This window comes from Mesoplodon mirus, assembly GCF_964341445.2.
Source record: "Mesoplodon mirus genome assembly, chromosome: 2".
Classification (NCBI taxonomy): Eukaryota; Metazoa; Chordata; class Mammalia; order Artiodactyla; family Ziphiidae; genus Mesoplodon; species Mesoplodon mirus.
In genome coordinates, this window is record NC_138977.1 from 185711756 (window position 1) to 185729043 (window position 17288).

Below are 17288 nucleotides of genomic sequence, written 5' to 3' on the forward strand. Positions count from 1 at the left end.
TAAGGGGACTGGAGGACGGCGGGAGGGGGCGGGGGCACGGGAGGTGGGGCCGCCGTCTCCGTCAAGGCCCCAGGGAGCGCGGGGCGCCACCGCCGACGCCGCTTATCCGCTGGGGTCAGTCTCCTGGGCTGCGCCCGGGTCGGCGGCCGCGGCGGCTGAGCAGCGGGAGCTGAGAGCTGCGCTCCGCCGAGAGTTGGGCAGGGCAGAGCCCGCGCCTTCGCGGCGTCATGGGCCCCCTCCTCGGGCCACAGAGGGCACCAGCCGCAGGAACCCCCGGGCCTCCTCGCGGCCGAGCCTGAGCGACCCCCGTGTTCTCCGGCGTCCCCTCCCTCCGACTCATTTTCTTCCCTGCTCTCGCTGCTGCTGCCGCTTCAGCTCTCCGTTATGGCAACGGAGCCGCCATCCCCTCTCCGGCTTGAGGCGCCCGGCCCCCCAGAAATGCGGACCCCACAGGCGGGCGAGACCGCCCGCGAGGGCACCCCGAAGCCGGTGGGCGGCAGGCTCCGCTTCCTCAACGGCTGCGTGCCCCTCTCGCATCAGGTGGCCGGGCACATGTACGGGAAGGACAAAGTGGGTAAGTGGGGGTGGCGCAGAGCTCGCCGCACCCCTTCCGCCTTCGCGAGCCCCGGGCCGGCCGAGGTAGCCTGGGGCTCGCTGGCCTGGCCGGACGCCCCTCCGGGTGTGTACACCGTACCCCCGGTCTCTTCCGCTTTCCCCCAGAGCCTCGCGACCCGTGCAGCAGGGGCTCGAAAAGTGGGATGATTTCTGGGGTGTGGGGCGTCAGGAGGGCTGTAGGAGGTGGCGGGGAGAGGAGTGTCTGGTCTCCCCAGGGAGGGTGGGTATTGATTGAAGACGGCTTTCGTTGTTAGTGAAAATAAGGAACTTCGTTTTTACTGGACGGGGAAGTAAATTCTCCCCTGAGCACAAGGTCTGTTTATTATAGGCGGGCAGCTAGTATTGCAAAAGAAAAGGAATGAAATGCAGATGATGCTAATCTAGTGCTTCTCTTTTGGGTGCAGCTGCATAGCTGGAGGGGAAGAAACAAGTGTTTTTTGTTTTTTGTTTTAGAATGTTTGTTTGTTTGGGTTTTGGTTTTGGTTTTGGAAGCTTGTCCGGGTTTATCCGGGATCTCTCTCCGCGCCCCCTTGAGAGGTTTTTCTGATATCTCCTGGATTTCTCCGGGAGGCGTGGTTTCAGGAATGCTGAAACTCGGATTCACGGTAGGAAATACACCCTACTATTGTACTAGGATGGTACACAGATAAGACCATCAGTTATTCTTGATCATCTTTATAAGATTGTGTCATGGCCTGTGTAGTACATCTTTTGAGTCACGGCGTTTAAAGCACAATCCAGGGCCTTTTTATTCTCTTGGTGATGTAAAAGTTCGGTTTAGAAACTGGAATTCACCTAGCTTACACTGGTTCCTAGGCCATGATTACTTGGAGAATCAGATGGAGGCGTATGTGAGTAATGCGGATCTTAGACCTGACAATTTGTGCTGGTAAGATGATTCCGGTTTAGGCTGGTAAGATAATACTGACATTTTTAGGCGAGGTAATTGAAGCCAAGGCTGGTTAAGTGACAAGCCTAAAGTCACAAAGCTACTGTGTGTAGAATCTGGAAACCAAGGGTCCTGCTTCAGAGCACTTTTTTTCCCCACCGTGTATTGTGCTTGTAGAAAACCACTCAAACAAGGATTTCTGAAAATGGATGAGATTGAATGTATGTTATTTCCCAAAGAACATTTCCCACTACTTTGATCTTTACCTACTCCTTTTCTCTTTTTCAAAATTAGGGGTTAATGATGTGTCAGTTGCCTGCCTTTCTCCCCATTAAATTGTTAGTTAACTTGTTAGTTCCTTGAAGTTAGCTCTCTGTATATATTGATACATAATTTGTTTTTTTCTGAACTATTTGAGAGTAGGTTGTATATATCATGCCCCTTTACACAGTAATACCTCAGCGAGTCTAAGAATGTACTTTAGTGTGTATTTCTGTAACCACAGCACATTTATCAAATATGGAAAATTTAACCATGATACAATGCTTTAATCTGTAGTCCATATTCTGATTTTGTCAACTCTTCCAATAATGTCTTTTATCATATTTGTTTTTTTCGGCATAGGAACTAGTCCAGGATCATTTGTTGCATTTAGTTGTCATGTCTCTTGGAATTCTTTAATTTGTAAGTTTCTCAGCTTTTCTTTCTTTTTTTTAAAGTGATATTATCAATTTTGAAGAGTACAGGCTAGTTATTTTATAAAATATTGTTTAATTTGGATTTCTGATGGGTTCTTACGATGAGATTCAGGTGATACATTTCTGTCTGGAACATTATAAAAGTGTGTCCTTCTTAGGGTATCAAGTCTAAAGTCCACAATGTCTATCTGCCCATTATTAGTGATATTAACTTGATCATCTGGTCCAAGTGTGGTCTGGCTTCTCTAGTACATAGTTAATATTTTCCACCTTGCAATAATAAGCTGTCTATGGAGAGGTGCTTTAAGATCATGCAGATATTGGGATCCTCATAATTTACCCCTAGATTAGACATCTATTGATGATGATTCTTGCCTGAAGCAGCCTTTACTCTGATAGTTGAAAAATTGTGATTTTTCCAATTCTACCACTCCCTCTATTTTAACAGTCAGCATTCTGTTGTAAGAAATAGCCCTCAGAGAGGAAGAAAAAAAAAAAAAGCCTTCCACTCACAGATACAGAGAACAAACTAATGGTTACTAGAGGGGAGGGGCAGTGGGAGGAACAAAATGGGTGAAGGGGATTAAGAGGTACAAACTACAAACTATGAGGTATAAAATAAGTTACAAGGATGTAATGTACAACACGGAATATAGTCAATATTTTATTTATTTGAAGTATAGTTGACTTTGTAAGAAAAGGAAAAAAAAAAGAAATAGCCCTCCATTACTACTGTGCATATGTGTTCTTTTTTATGATCACTTTGGAGTCGTGGATTCTTATTTTATAAAGTGTCATAACCCATTATAGAACTTGTTTATTTTGCTGTCCAAATTGTCCTAGATTTGGCCAATTGGGAGTACTTCCTTCTTTTCTGTCACAAGTTATTTTTGCCTTATCTCGTGCCTTCCCTTCCCAGCTCTGGAACCAGCCATTTTCTCTAAGGAGCCCTGGTTCATTTTTAGTGGGAAGTGGTATTTAGAAACCAAGATCTGAGTGCAGGTTTGCTCATTGCTACTAGGGTGTCATTGCTTCCAGGTCTTTTCAATACACGTAACTAAAAAGTATGTATAAATATTTTAGAAATCATAAGTACATACTGATACTTCCAGTTTCATTCCAACTCCACAGAGTTTTTTTTTCCTTTTCCTGATTCTAAATTTGTTTCCCATTTGCCTCAGTGAGAACCTGGCTCCCAGCAATATATATATATATATATATATATTTTTTCTTAATCCTATAATCTTCAGGATTTCTGTACCCATACTACTCTAGAAAACAAACCTAGAATAAAGAGTGCAAGATGAGATTCCCTTTTACTGAAGGTATGTGGTTGGAAACTCTTCAAAAGTTATTTGGATTAGAATTTTTGTGTGTGTGTGGGGGGTTATTTTTACCCCCCTCTTCTCAATGGTAATATTATTCATTTGAAATACAGTTGGATTCATTTGTTTCTGTTTAAATTCAGTTCCCTTCCTTCAGTGATATATCAATATTTTTGGATAGTTATAAAATTACTATGCTTCCAAAAGTCAAAACTTTACAAAAAGGTATATCAGAAGTGTCACTCTATTCCCTATCACTCCATCCCATTTCTCAGCATCCCTTGTAGTTAACCAATTAAATTGTTTTCTGATTTATCCTTTCTGAGTTTCTTGTTGCAGAAATAAGCAGATCTCTGTAAGTTTTCTCATTTTCCCTTCTTTCTGACACAAAAAATGATATGCTGTATATACTGTTTAGGACGTTGCTTTGTAAACTTAACAATATCTCCTAGAAATCAGTATTATCAGTTCATAGAGTGCTTCCTCATTGTTTTTTACAGCTCATTTGTACTGTATTGTGCATATACCCCAGTTATTTCAATTTCCTGAATTTCCTTTTGGACTTTGTTTCACTGATTTGTTTATCCTAGCAATAATACCTCATTATCTTAATTTAAGCTACTGTATAATAAGTCTTGATGTATGGTAGAATAAACATCCTACTTTCTTTTTCAAGATTATCTTGACTATTCCTGGCCCTTTGCATTTCTGTATAGATTTTAAATCAACTAGTCATTTTCCCCAAGAAACCTGATAAGATTTTGTGTCTGCTTTGAATCTATAGATTGCTTTGATGAGATTTGATTTCTTTATAATCCCGAGTCTTCCAGTATTTGAATATCGTCTATCTCTCCATTTATTTAGGCCTTCTTTAATTCTCTTAGACATAGTTTTCAGTGTAAAGGTCTTACAGTAGGTTTTCCCTAGGTATTTGATGCTACTGTAAATCATCCTTCCTTTTTAAAGAATTTGTGTGTGTGGGAACATTTCAAACTTAGAAAAGTTGCAAGTATAGTACAGTGAACTGAATGAATGAATGAATGAATGAATGCATATATTACTATTCATCTAGATTTACATATTATTAATGTTTTGCCACATTTGCTTTATTACTCTCTGCATATGGTAATGATTTTGTAGAACCATTTTTAAAAAATTGCAGGCATCATGACCCCTTTCCTCTAAATAATTGTGTATCTTCTAAAAATAAGAATATTTTCTTACCTAACCATGGTAAAATTATCAATTCCAGAATATTTCCATTTGGCTTTTGCCATTATTCCTATAGTATTCTTTATAGCAATTTTCCTCTAATATTCTTTATAACAGTTTTTCCCCTTCTAAGGCTATATACATTGCATTTAGTTGTTATGAGCCTTTAGTTGCCTGTCACATGGAGCAGTTTTTTAATTTTTTCTTTATGTTTCATAACTGAAATATTTGAAGAGTATAGGCATATGGCTTTTTAGAATATTCTTTAAGTTTGTCGAATTATTTCCTCATGCTTAGAATCAGATGAATGTATTTTTGGTAAGAATACTTACGAATTATGTTGTTTTCTTGAAGCATCATATCATAAAGCACAGGATGTCAGTTGCATTACTGGTGATATATTGGGATGGCCAAAAAGTTCCTTTGGTTTTTAAGGAAAAATAAAAGACACATTTTTCATTTTCACCAAGAACGTTATTGAGCATTGTATTCACCATTTTCTCCTAATAACCTTCTGCCATTTTTCAGGCAACTTCATAATTCCATCTTCCCAAGATTTTTTATCTTTTTGAGCAAAGAACTGTTCCAGGTGCCTTTTACAGTCTTCCAGGGAATTGAAATTTTTCCTATTAAGAGAATTTTGTAAAGACCGGAATAAATGGAAATCCAAAGATGCAATGTCTGGTAAATACGGTGGATGAATCAGAACTTCCCAGCCAAGCTGTAACAGTTTTTGCCTGGTCATCAAAGAAACATGCGGTTTTGCATTATCCTGATGGAAGATTATGTGTTTTCTGTTGACTAATTCCAGATGCTTTTCGTCGAGTGCTGCTTTCAGTTGGTCTAATTGGGAGCAGTACTTCTTGTGATTAATCGTTTGGTTTTCCGGAAGGAGGTCATAATAGAGGACTCCCTTCCAATCCCACCATATACACAACATCACCTTCTTTGGATGAAGACCAGACTTTGGTGTGGTTGGTGGTGCTTCATTTCGCTTGCCCCACAGTCTCTTCAGTTACACATTATTGTACAGTATCCATGTTTCATCACCCGTAACAATTTGTTTTAAAAACGGAACGTTTTCGTTATGTTTAAGTAGAGAATCGCATGTGGAAAGGTTTTCTTCGCTTAATTTATGTGGAATCCAAACATCAAAGCGATTAACATAACCAAGCTGGTGCAAATGATTTTCAACCCTTGATTTGTATATTTTGAGTATGTCGGCTATCTACTACGTGGTATAACATCGATTGTTCTCAATTAATGTCTCGATTTGATTAATCACTATCAATTTCAACTGGTCTACCCGACCGTGGAGCATCGTCCAGCGAGAAATCGCCAGCATGAAACTTCGCAAACCACTTTTGGCACGTTTGGTCAGTGACAGAACCTTCTCCATACACTGCATAAATCTTTTTTTGCATTTCAGTTGCGTTTTTACCTTTCTTGGAATAATAAAGCATAATGCGCCAAAAATGTTGCTTTTTTTCTTCCATCTTCAATATTAAAATAGCTACACAAAAATTCACCAATTTTGATAAGTTTTTTTTTAAATCCATGCTGATAAGACAGCTGTCACGATATAATCTAACAAAATTGTTTCGAATGAAGTTAAAGACAACTAAGCGCTACTAGAGCCATCTTACGGAAAAAACTGAACGAACCTTTTGGCCAACCCAATAAATGATCACCTGATTAAATGATATCTGCCAGAGTTTTCCATTTTGAAGTTTTATTTTTCCTATTGTAAGTAAATAATTTGAGAGGAATATTTTGAGACTGTTAAAATATCACGTTTCTCATCAAAGTTTTCATCAAATGTTGTAAGCACCCATTGAGGATATTTGACCAACTCACTAATTACTGTTAGTTGGAAAATGGTAATGTTCTAACTCTCTTATTCCTGCTACATGTTAGTTGTCATTCTTTTGTTTTTGTTTTTGTTTTTGTTTTTGTTTTTTTTTTTTTTTTTTTTTTTTTTTGGCCGCACAGCATGGCAGGCAGGATCTTAGTTCCAGGACGAGGGATCAAACCTGTGCCCCCTGCAGTGGAAGCGCAGAGTCTTAACCACTGGACTGCCAGGGAAGTCGCTTTTTTTTTTTTTTTTTTTTTGGCATTCTTCAATAAGGAATATAGATTTCCCTCCTCTGTCTCTGTCTCTTTCTTAATTAGTAGGATGGATTAATGGATTTTTCAAACTTCAGTGAATGGGTCTTATCCATTATTGTTGCTACTTATTTTGATGCTCAGTTGTCCCAGATTTCGGCAGTGGGAGCTTCTTCAAGCTGGCTCCTGTGCCTTTTTTTTTTTTTTTTAATATTTATTTTGGCTGTCTTACCCACTGAATCACCAGGGAAGTCCCTCCTGTGCCTTTTGAACATTCCCATATTTTCTTTTAAAGCATTTTCTCACGTTGTGGCATAAAAAGATATCCCATGTTCATCTTGTACTTTTCCTGTCCCAGTCCTAGAATGAACCACTATGTTCTTCAAGAACCTAGTTCCTTTGGCGGTAAATGATATTTAAAAACCAAGATCTGGGCAACACTTGTATTCATTGCTCCTTTAGTGTGGTTGCTGTTTGTCCTTTCAGCAGACTAGATAAAGAAATAAATAATTTCATATTCTTAAAAATTAGAGTTCAGGGCTTCCCTGGTGGAGCAGTGGTTGAGAGTCCGCCTGCCGATGTAGGGGACACGGGTTTGTGCCCCGGTCCGGGAAGATCCCACATGCCGCGGAGCGGCTGGGCCCGTGAGCCATGGCCGCTGAGCCCGCGCGTCCGGAGCCTGTGCTGCGCAACGGGAGAGGCCACAACAGTGAGACAGACGCCCGTGTACCACAAAAAAAAAAAAAAAAAAAAAAAAATTAGAGTTCATATTCATAGCTATAATTAAAATCTAATATCACAGGGTTCTTTACCTCCCCCTGTTCTGTATTCATATCTCCCTTTTTTCTCACAGAGAACTCTGTCTCCCCAGACATCAGTATATTTACTCATTTTGGAATATTTATTTATTATTATTTTTTAAAGGTTATTATTATCTTTATTTTTGGCTGTGTCTGGTCTTAGTTGCGGCACACGGGATATTTGTTGTGGCGGGCGGGCTTCTTTCTAGTTGTGGCGTGCGGGTTTTCTCTCTCTGGTTGTGGCATGCGGGCTCCAGAGCACGGGGGCTCTAGGTGTGGCTCGAGGGCTTAGTTGCCCCACGGCATGTAGGATCTTAGTTCCCCGACCAGGGATCAAACCCACATCCCCTGCATTGGAAGGTGGATTCTTTACCACTGGACCACCAGGGAAGTCCCCTGAAGTGTACTATTTTTTGTCTTGTTTTGTTTTGCTCCACATAGAGTATAAGCCCTTCCCTTTGTTTAGGGTGAGGGGCTGATAAATCAGATTCCCCCTTGAATTGAATTGAGCTGGTGTGGGCTGCAGTCTTAGATTCAGTTCACCTGGTATTGGTTCAGCCTTCCAAGATGCTTCCTTTCTTATCATGACTGTTTTTTGGCTGTGAGGTATTTGCATGCAGTATAAGGTACTGCTGGTTTACTTTTAGATCCTGGAATTCATTCACTGGGAGAATGCCTGGTATTACTATCTTCTACTCCATGTCTACTTTCTCTGAAAATTTGGAAGGGATGTTTTGCAGAGTGAGTAGTGTGGGAGAATTGCTGGACCAAGCAATCTATTTTTGTGTTAGGACTATTGTCTCTAATCCATCCTGCTACCCCCCACTGTTGTCTACAGTCTGGCTGATTTCTGCTTGCCTGCTAAAATATTTGTCTAATGGCAGGTTTACCTGTCTCTAGATGAGGTGTCTGACCCAAGGTAGGGAAACTTCATGGTTCTCTTCTCACTTATGAATGCTCCATTCCCCCCCACAACCACAGTTCAGTTCATCAAGGAGTTTTTACATCTACCATTCTTCATTAGCCTATTGAAAATGTCTATTTCCATGGGAGTGAAGGCCTTTCTTGTTCTACATCCCAGCCTTTGGGAATAGAATTTCTCTTTAGTAACTTTTAGCTCTATTAGACTCCTCCTTGAAGTCCCAAAAACCCCTACCAACCAATCTTATCCATATGAATTAATGTTTAGCTTCCTTCTAGTCTATAACTAGGACTTAAAACAAATAAACTTGATTACTGTTTCTCTTAAGTTGGTACTTTCTGCCTCTGTTGATTAAACTCTGCATTTTTGTCATGATTAAAAATTCCTGGCATTGCCAAAAGAAATAGAAACTTAAGTGACGTATTTTACCAAAGTTGTAAATAGATTTTTTTGAGCTATGTTGTGTTCTAACTAGTGTGATTTTATGAAATCTCAACATATGAAAATTTAAGATTTTAACATATAAACTTGGGAATGAACCTTCGTGGCATAGTGACAGGGGCAGTGCTAGTATATATATGTGATGACTTTAGAAAAAGTTTTTCCCTTTGAGTGGACATATTATAAAAAGGTACCTCTTCCTGCTCTAGGCTTGGCCCCTGATTTCAGCCCCCACTTTTCCCATTGCCTAGGTGCCCTCATGCTATCTGTACAGCTGTACACAGTGCCTCTGAATCAGGAAAAAATTTTAGTTGCTTTCTTATAACAGATGAGAGAAACAAAAAAATTACGAAGTAGGAAATTCATATAGAGCCATTGTTAACATTTTTTTGTTTGCCTAATAAAAGTGGGATCAATTCATGCTACTGCTTTTAACTTGCTTCTTATTTAACTATAAATTAACATCTCCTGGAAAGTCTATTACTGAAGAATTTCTGTAAAAATTTACATGTGTTCTATTTATTAGAAAGTCTGAGGGGGCTACAAGGGAAACAGTGGTTGGAGACAGTAAAACCAAGCTGTTTAGAATTTGTGTTCCGGTGCTTTGCATATAACAAGCACTGAAATATGTTGGTTGAATGTTAAAATTTCTGAAATAAGTGTAAGGAATCCCTTAAATTTATGAAAGCGGTTTATCTGTAACTTTAGGAACAAATCTATGATGCAAGATACGCTATTATTTAAGCCATTTTAAAATATGTGACTTTTGTTCTATAGGTATACTGCAACATCCAGATGGCACAGTTTTGAAACAGTTGCAGCCACCTCCAAGGGGTCCAAGAGAGCTGGAATTCTATAATATGGTAAGTGAGGTAAGATTTGTTTTGTTGTATTCAAAGTGTTTTTCATAGCCTTCTGGTGATGACTCAGTAAAAAATACATTTGACAGCATGTCTTAGTATACTGTGTATGTGACTGAAACAAAACCTTCAAGAAATACAATGCTTATCTTTACCGATGCATTCTAGTATTTTCTATTCTACTTAATTTTTTTAAAGATTTGATCCACTAAATTGATTTCAATTGATGGGTTGTGACCTACACTTTGAAAAACGCTTAGCTGAGAGCCTGTATTTCTCAGAAATGCTGAGTTTAAATAGGTGTTTTTTTACCACGGGATTTCTTAGAGCCTTGAATGTGCTAATGTGTACTGTGCAACTCCAAAGGAGGGTAAGGGTGAAGGGGGGCACTTAACATCGAATTAACCATATTACTAGGAGTACTTTTTTTTAAACTTTATTCATTTACCATCTTTATTGGAGTATAATTGCTTTACAGTGGTGTGCTAGGAGTGTTTTTCAGAACATTCACAGTGTTTTGCAACTGCCACTTCTGTCTAGTTACAGAACATTTTTATCACATGAAAGAAAACCCTGTACCCATTAAGCCATGATGCCCTATTCCTCCCTACCCCAAATCCCTGCCAACCACCAATCTGCTTTCTATGGACTTACCTATTCAGGGTATTTCGTATAATTAGAGTTTCACAATATGTGACTTTTTGTGTCTAGCCTCTTTTGTTGAGCATGTTTTTAAGGTTTGTGGTATGCATTAGTACTCTATTCCTTTTTATGGCTGAGTAATACTCCATTATACTTACATACCACATTCTGTTTATCCATTCACCCATTGAAGAACATTTGGATTGTTTCCATCTTTTGGCTTTTGTAGATAGTGCTTTTATGAACATTTATGTATAAGTATTTGTTTGAGTACCTGTTTCCAGTTCTTTTAGATATATACCCAGGAGTAGAATTGCTGGGTCATATAGTAATTCTACACTTAACTACTTGAGGAATTGTCAGAAGTGTTTCCCAAAGTGGCTGCACTATTTTACATTTTCACCACTAATGTATGAGGGTTCCAGTTACTCCACATCCTCACCAACACTTGTTAGTTATTATTATTATTATTTTTAATGGGCATTCAAGTGAGTGTGAAGTGTTAATCTTACTGTGGTTTGTTTTGATTTTCATTTCCCTAATGGCTAATGATGTGAACATCTTTTCATGTACTTATTGGCCATGTGTGTATCTTCTCTGGAGTAACGTCTAGTTAGATCTTTTGCTCATTTTTTTGTTGGGTTGTCTTTACCTTTTTTCCATGTTTTAGATACAAATCCTGTATCAGATATGTGATTTGTAAATATTTTCTCCTGTTCTTTGGGTTGTCTTTTCACTTTCTTGTTAGTGTCCTTCGAAGCATAGACTTTGTGTCATATTTAAGGTCATGAAGGTTTATGCTTATATTTTCTTCTAAGAATTTTATAACTATAGCTCTTAAATTTAGTTCAAGTAAAAAAACGATGCAAACCAAAACAAAAAACAAGTACTGCTGTAATGCTTCACCACCATTAGCTCATTTAACAACAACCTGTGAGTTAGGTACTATTTTTATCCTCATTTTGTACTAAGGCAAAATTAGTTTAAATAATTTGACCAAGATCATTCAAACAGTTAATGATGGCCTCTGGATTTGAACATAGGCAGTCTTATCTCTAGAATATGCTTTTAACTGCTAACACTGCTTCTTTTTTGAGGAAAGTATTTTATATTTACTCTGTAAAAGTCTTGCACATAATTTGTTGGATTTATTCTAGGTACCTTATTTTTTGTTTCTATTGTAAATAGTATTTTTTTGAATTAAGTTTTCCAATGATTGCTAATACACAAGAATGAAATAGATATTTGTATAGTGTTCTTATATATAGTAATCTTGCTGAAATCTTTTTGTTTTTTGCCCGCACCTCGAGGCATGTGGGATCTTAGTTCCCCCACCAGGGATCAAACCCGCATCCCTTGCAGTCAGGGACTTTAGTTCAGTGCCTAATTGAAGCAATGGTGGGGGCATCTTCCCCTCATTTAGTAGAAGTGCTTCTAACATTTCCCCTTTAAAGTATGACTTTCAATCTAAGTTTTTGAGGGTGCTTCTCCCCAGGTTAAGGAAATTGCTTTCTTTGTGAGTCAAGATTCTGTCAAGGAACAAATGGTGCACTCTGTCAGTTTAATAAAAGGACTGTAGTCAGAGTTTAAGGCCACCTGCAAGAGATAATGCCATACCATCCCTGGGCCTAATCGGCAAGGAGAGGGAGTGGTTGCTGGAACTCAGGGAGGGTAACTTTATGAGAAGACTTGAACTGATAAGGAGGGAACTAGAGAAGTAAATAAGCTGACCTCAAGTCTTCTCCTACCCTCCAGTCTCTTGTACCAGGAAGAGACAATGGCAAGAGGGCAAGGAACCCCCCTTGATGCAGTCGATTCATATGAACTTCTTGGGGAAGGAGAAGAAGATATGTAACATCCTTCCTACTTTTATTTCAAGAAACAATTCAAAATACGAATGGGTATTGAATATTTTTCAGCTGCCTTTCTGTATCTATTGAAAAGGTCATATGAGTTTCCTCTTTTAATCTGTTAACGTGGTAAATGCCATAATAGATTTCTTTTTTCTTTTTTTTTTTCTATAGTGCTTTTTTTTAAATTTTTTGCCTTATAACAAATTTAATCAGTTATACATATACATATGTTTCCATATCCCCTCCCTTTTGCGTCTCCCTCCCACCCTCCCTATCCCACCCCTCCAGGCGGTCACAAAGCACCGAGCTGATCTCCCTGTGCTATGCGGCTGCTTCCCACTAGCTATCTACCTTACTGTTTGGTAGTGTATATATGTCCATGCCGCTCTTTCACTTTGTCACAGCTTACCCTTCCCCCTCCCCATATCCTCAAGTCCATTCTCTAGTAGGTCTGTGTCTTTATTCCTGTCTTACCCCTATGTTCTTCATGACATTTTTTTTTCTTAAATTCCATATATATGTGTTAGCATACAGTATTTGTCTTTCTCTTTCTGACTTACTTCACTCTGTATGACAGACTCTAGGTCTATCCACCTCATTACAAATAGCTCAATTTCATTTCTTTTTATGGCTGAGTAATATTCCATTGTATATATGTGCCACATCTTCTTTATCCATTCATCCGATGATGGACACTTAGGTTGTTTCCATCTCCGGGCTATTGTAAATAGGGCTGCTATGAACATTTTGGTACATGTCTCTTTTTGAATTATGGTTTTCTCAGGGTATATGCCCAGTAGTGGGATTGCTGGGTCATATGGTAGTTCTATTTGTAGATTTTTAAGGAACCTCCATACCGTTCTCCATAGTGGCTGTACCAATTCAGATTCCCACCAGCAGTGCAAGAGTGTTCCCTTTTTTCCACACCCTCTCCAGCATTTATTGTTTCTAGATTTTTTGATGATGGCCATTCTGACTGGTGTGAGATGATATCTCATTGTAGTTTTGATTTGCATTTCTCTGATGAGTAAAGATGTTGAGCATCCTTTCATGTGTTTGTTGGCAGTCTGTATATCTTCTGTGGAGAAATGTCTATTTAGGTCTTCTGCCCATTTTTGGATTGGGTTGTTTGTTTTTTTGTTATTGAGCTGCATGAGCTGCGTATAAATTTTGGAGATTAATCCTTTGTCAGTTGCTTCATTTGCAAATATTTTCTCCCATTCTGAGGGTTGTCTTTTGGTCTTGTTTATGGTTTCCTTTGCTGTGCAAAAGCTTTTAAGTTTCATTAGGTCCCATGTGTTTATTTTTGTCTTTATTTCCATGTCTCTAGGAGGTGGGTCCAAAAGGATCTTGCTGAGATTTATGTCATAGAGTGTTCTGCCTATGTTTTCCTCTAAGAGTTTGATAGTGTCTGGCCTTACATTTAGGTCTTTAATCCATTTTGAGCTTATTTTTGTGTATGGTGTTAGGGAGTGATCTAATCTCATACTTTTACATGTCCCTATCCAGTTTTCCCAGCACCACTTATTGAAGAGACTGTCCTTTCTCCACTGTACATTCTTGCCTCCTTTATCAAAGATAAGTTGACCATATGTCCGTGGGTTTAACTCTGGGCTTTCTATCCTGTTCCATTGATCTATCTTTCTGTTTTTGTGCCAGTACCATACTGTCTTGATTACTGTAGCTTTGTAGTATAGTCTGAAGTCAGGGAGCCTGATACCTCCAGCTCCATTTTTCGTTCTCAAGATTGCTTTGGCTATTCGGGGTCTTTTGTGTTTCCATACAAATTGTGAAATTTTTTGTTCTAGTTCTGTGAAAAATGCCAGTGGTAGTTTGATAGGGATTGCATTGAATCTGTAGATTGCTTTGGGTAGTAGAGTCATTTTCACAATGTTGATTCTTCCAATCCAAGAACATGGTACATCTCTCCATCTATTTGTATCATCTTTAATTTCTTTCATCAGTGTCTTATAATTTTCTGCATACAGGTCTTTTGTCTCCTTAGGTAGGTTTATTCCTAGATATTTTATTCTTTTTGTTGCAATGGTAAATGGGAGTGTTTCCTTGATTTCACTTTCAGATTTTTCATCATTAGTATATAGGAATGCCAGAGATTTCTGTGCATTAATTTTGTATCCTGCAACTTGACCAAATTCATTGATTAACTCTAGTAGTTTTCTGGTAGCATCTTTAGGATTCTCTATGTATAGTATCATGTCATCTGCAAACAGTGACAGCTTTACTTCTTCTTTTCCGATTTGGATTCCTTTTATTTCCTTTTCTTCTCTGATTGCTGTGGCCAAAACTTCCAAAACTATGTTGAATAAGAGTGGTGAGAGTGGGCAACCTTGTCTTGTTCCTGATCTTAGTGGAAATGGTTTCAGTTTTTCACCATTGAGGACGATGCTGGCTGTGGGTTTGTCATATATGGCCTTTATTATGTTGAGGAAAGTTCCCTCTATGCCTACTTTCTGCAGGGTTTTTATCATAAATGGGTGTTGAATTTTGTCGAAAGCTTTCTCTGCATCTATTGAGATGATCATATGGTTTTTCTCCTTCAATTTGTTAATATGGTGTATCACGTTGATTGATTTGCGTATATTGAAGAATCCTTGCATTCCTGGAATAAACCCCACTTGATCATGGTGTATGATCCTTTTAATGTGCTGTTGGATTCTGTTTGCTAGTATTTTGTTGAGGATTTTTGCATCTATGTTCATCAGTGATATTGGCCTGTAGTTTTCTTTCCTTGTGACATCCTTGTCTGGTTTTGGTATCAAGGTGATGGTGGCCTCGTAGAATGAGTTTGGGAGTGTTCCTCCCTCTGCTATATTTTGGAAGAGTTTGAGAAGGATAGGTGTTAGCTCTTCTCTAAATGCTTGATAGAATTCGCCTGTGAAGCCATCTGGTCCTGGGCTTTTGTTTGTTGGAAGATTTTTTATCACAGTTTCAATTTCAGTGCTTGTGATTGGTCTGTTCATATTTTCTATTTCTTCCTGAGTCAGTCTTGGCAGGTTGTGCATTTCTAAGAATTTGTCCATTTCTTCCAGGTTGTCCATTTTATTGGCATAGAGTTGCTTATAGTAATCTCTCATGATCTTTTGTATTTCTGCAGTGTCAGTTGTTACTTCTCCTTTTTCATTTCTAATTCTATTGATTTGAGTCTTCTCCCTTCTTTTCTTGATGAGTCTGGCTAATGGTTTGTCAATTTTGTTTATCTTCTCAAAGAACCAGCTTTTAGTTTTATTGATCTTTGCTATCGTTTCCTTCATTTCTTTTTCATTTATTTCTGATCTGATTTTTATGATTTCTTTCCTTCTGCTAACTTTGGGATGTTTTTGTTCTTCTTTCTCTAATTGCTTTAGGTGCAAGGTTAGGTTGTTTATTCGAGATGTTTCCTGTTTCTTAAGGTGGGATTGTATTGCTATAAACTTCCCTCTTAGAACTGCTTTTGCTGCATCCCATAGGTTTTGGGTCGTCGTGTCTCCATTGTCATTTGTTTCTAGGTATTTTTTAATTTCCTCTTTGATTTCTTCAGTGATCACTTCGTTGTTAAGTAGTGTATTGTTTAGCCTCCATGTGTTTGTATTTTTTACAGATCTTTTCCTGTAATTGATATCTAGTCTCATAGCATTGTGGTCGGAAAAGATACTTGATACAATTTCAATTTTCTTAAATTTACCAAGGCTTGATTTGTGGCCCAAGATATGATCTATCCTGGAGAATGTCCCATGAGCACTTGAGAAAAATGTGTATTCTGTTGTTTTTGGATGGAATGTCCTATAAATATCAATTAAGTCCATCTTGTTTAATGTATCATTTAAAGCTTGTGTTTCCTTATTTATTTTCATTTTGGATGATCTGTCCATTGGTGAAAGTGGGGTGTTAAAGTCCCCTACTATGAGTGTGTTACTGTCGATTTCTCCTTTTATGGCTGTTAGTATTTGCCTTATGTATTGAGGTGCTCCTATGTTGGGTGCATAAATATTTACAATTGTTATATCTTCTTCTTGGATCGATCCCTTGATCATTATGTAGTGTCCTTCTTTGTCTCTTCTAGTAGTCTTTATTTTAAAGTCTATTTTGTCTGATATGAGAATTGCTACTCCAGCTTTCTTTTGGTTTCCATTTGCATGGAATATCTTTTTCCATCCCCTTACTTTCAGTCTGTATGTGTCTCTAGGTCTGAAGTGGGTCTCTTGTAGACAGCATATATATGGGTCTTGTTTTTGTATCCATTCAGCCAATCTGTGTCTTTTGGTGGGAGCATTTAGTCCATTTACATTTAAGGTAATTATTGATATGTATGTTCCTGTTCCCATTTTCTTAATTGTTTTGGGTTCGTTATTGTAGGTCTTTTACTTCTGTTGTGTTTCTTGCCTAAAGAAGTTCCTTTAGCATTTGTTGTAAAGCTGGTTTGGTGGTGCTGAACTCTCTCAGCTTTTGCTTGTCTGTAAACGTTTTAATTTCTCCATCAAATCTGAATGAGATCCTTGCTGGGTAGAGTAATCTTGGTTGCAGGTTTTTCTCCTTCATCACTTTAATTATGTCCTGCCACTCCCTTCTGGCTTGTAGAGTTTCTGCTGAGAGATCAGCTGTTATCCTGATGGGGATTCCCTTGTGTGTTATTTGTTGTTTTTGCCTTGCTGCTTTTAATATGATTTCTTTGTGTTTAATTTTTGACAGTTTGATTAATATGTGTCTTGGCGTATTTCTCCTTGGATTTATTCTGTATGGGACTCTCTGTGCCTCCTGGACTTGATTAACTATTTCCTTTCCCATATTAGGGAAGTTTTCAACTATAATCTCTTCAAATATTTTCTCAGTCCCTTTCTTTTTCTCTTCTTCTTCTGGAACCCCTATAATTCGAATGTTGGTGCGTTTAATGTTGTCCCAGAGGTCTCTGAGACTGTCCTCTGTTCTTT

General features: G+C 38.4%; 1 protein-coding gene across 4 annotated transcripts in view; it reads left to right on the plus strand.

Moving 5' to 3' along the window:
• Nucleotides 1–17288, plus strand: part of IPMK (inositol polyphosphate multikinase) — a 46540-nt gene that overhangs the window by 1027 nt on the left and 28225 nt on the right. For 2 of the 4 annotated variants that reach the window (XM_082611336.1, XM_082611338.1), the window contains exons 1-2: nt 86–574; nt 9786–9880. In XM_082611336.1, coding sequence (XP_082467462.1) covers nt 385–574; nt 9786–9880 — 285 coding nt within the window. In that variant the 5' untranslated portion in view covers nt 86–384. Of the gene's footprint in view, nt 1–85; nt 575–9785; nt 9881–17288 lie in introns of those variants that run through there. The other 2 variants (XM_082611337.1, XM_082611339.1) reach the window with 2 other exon arrangements.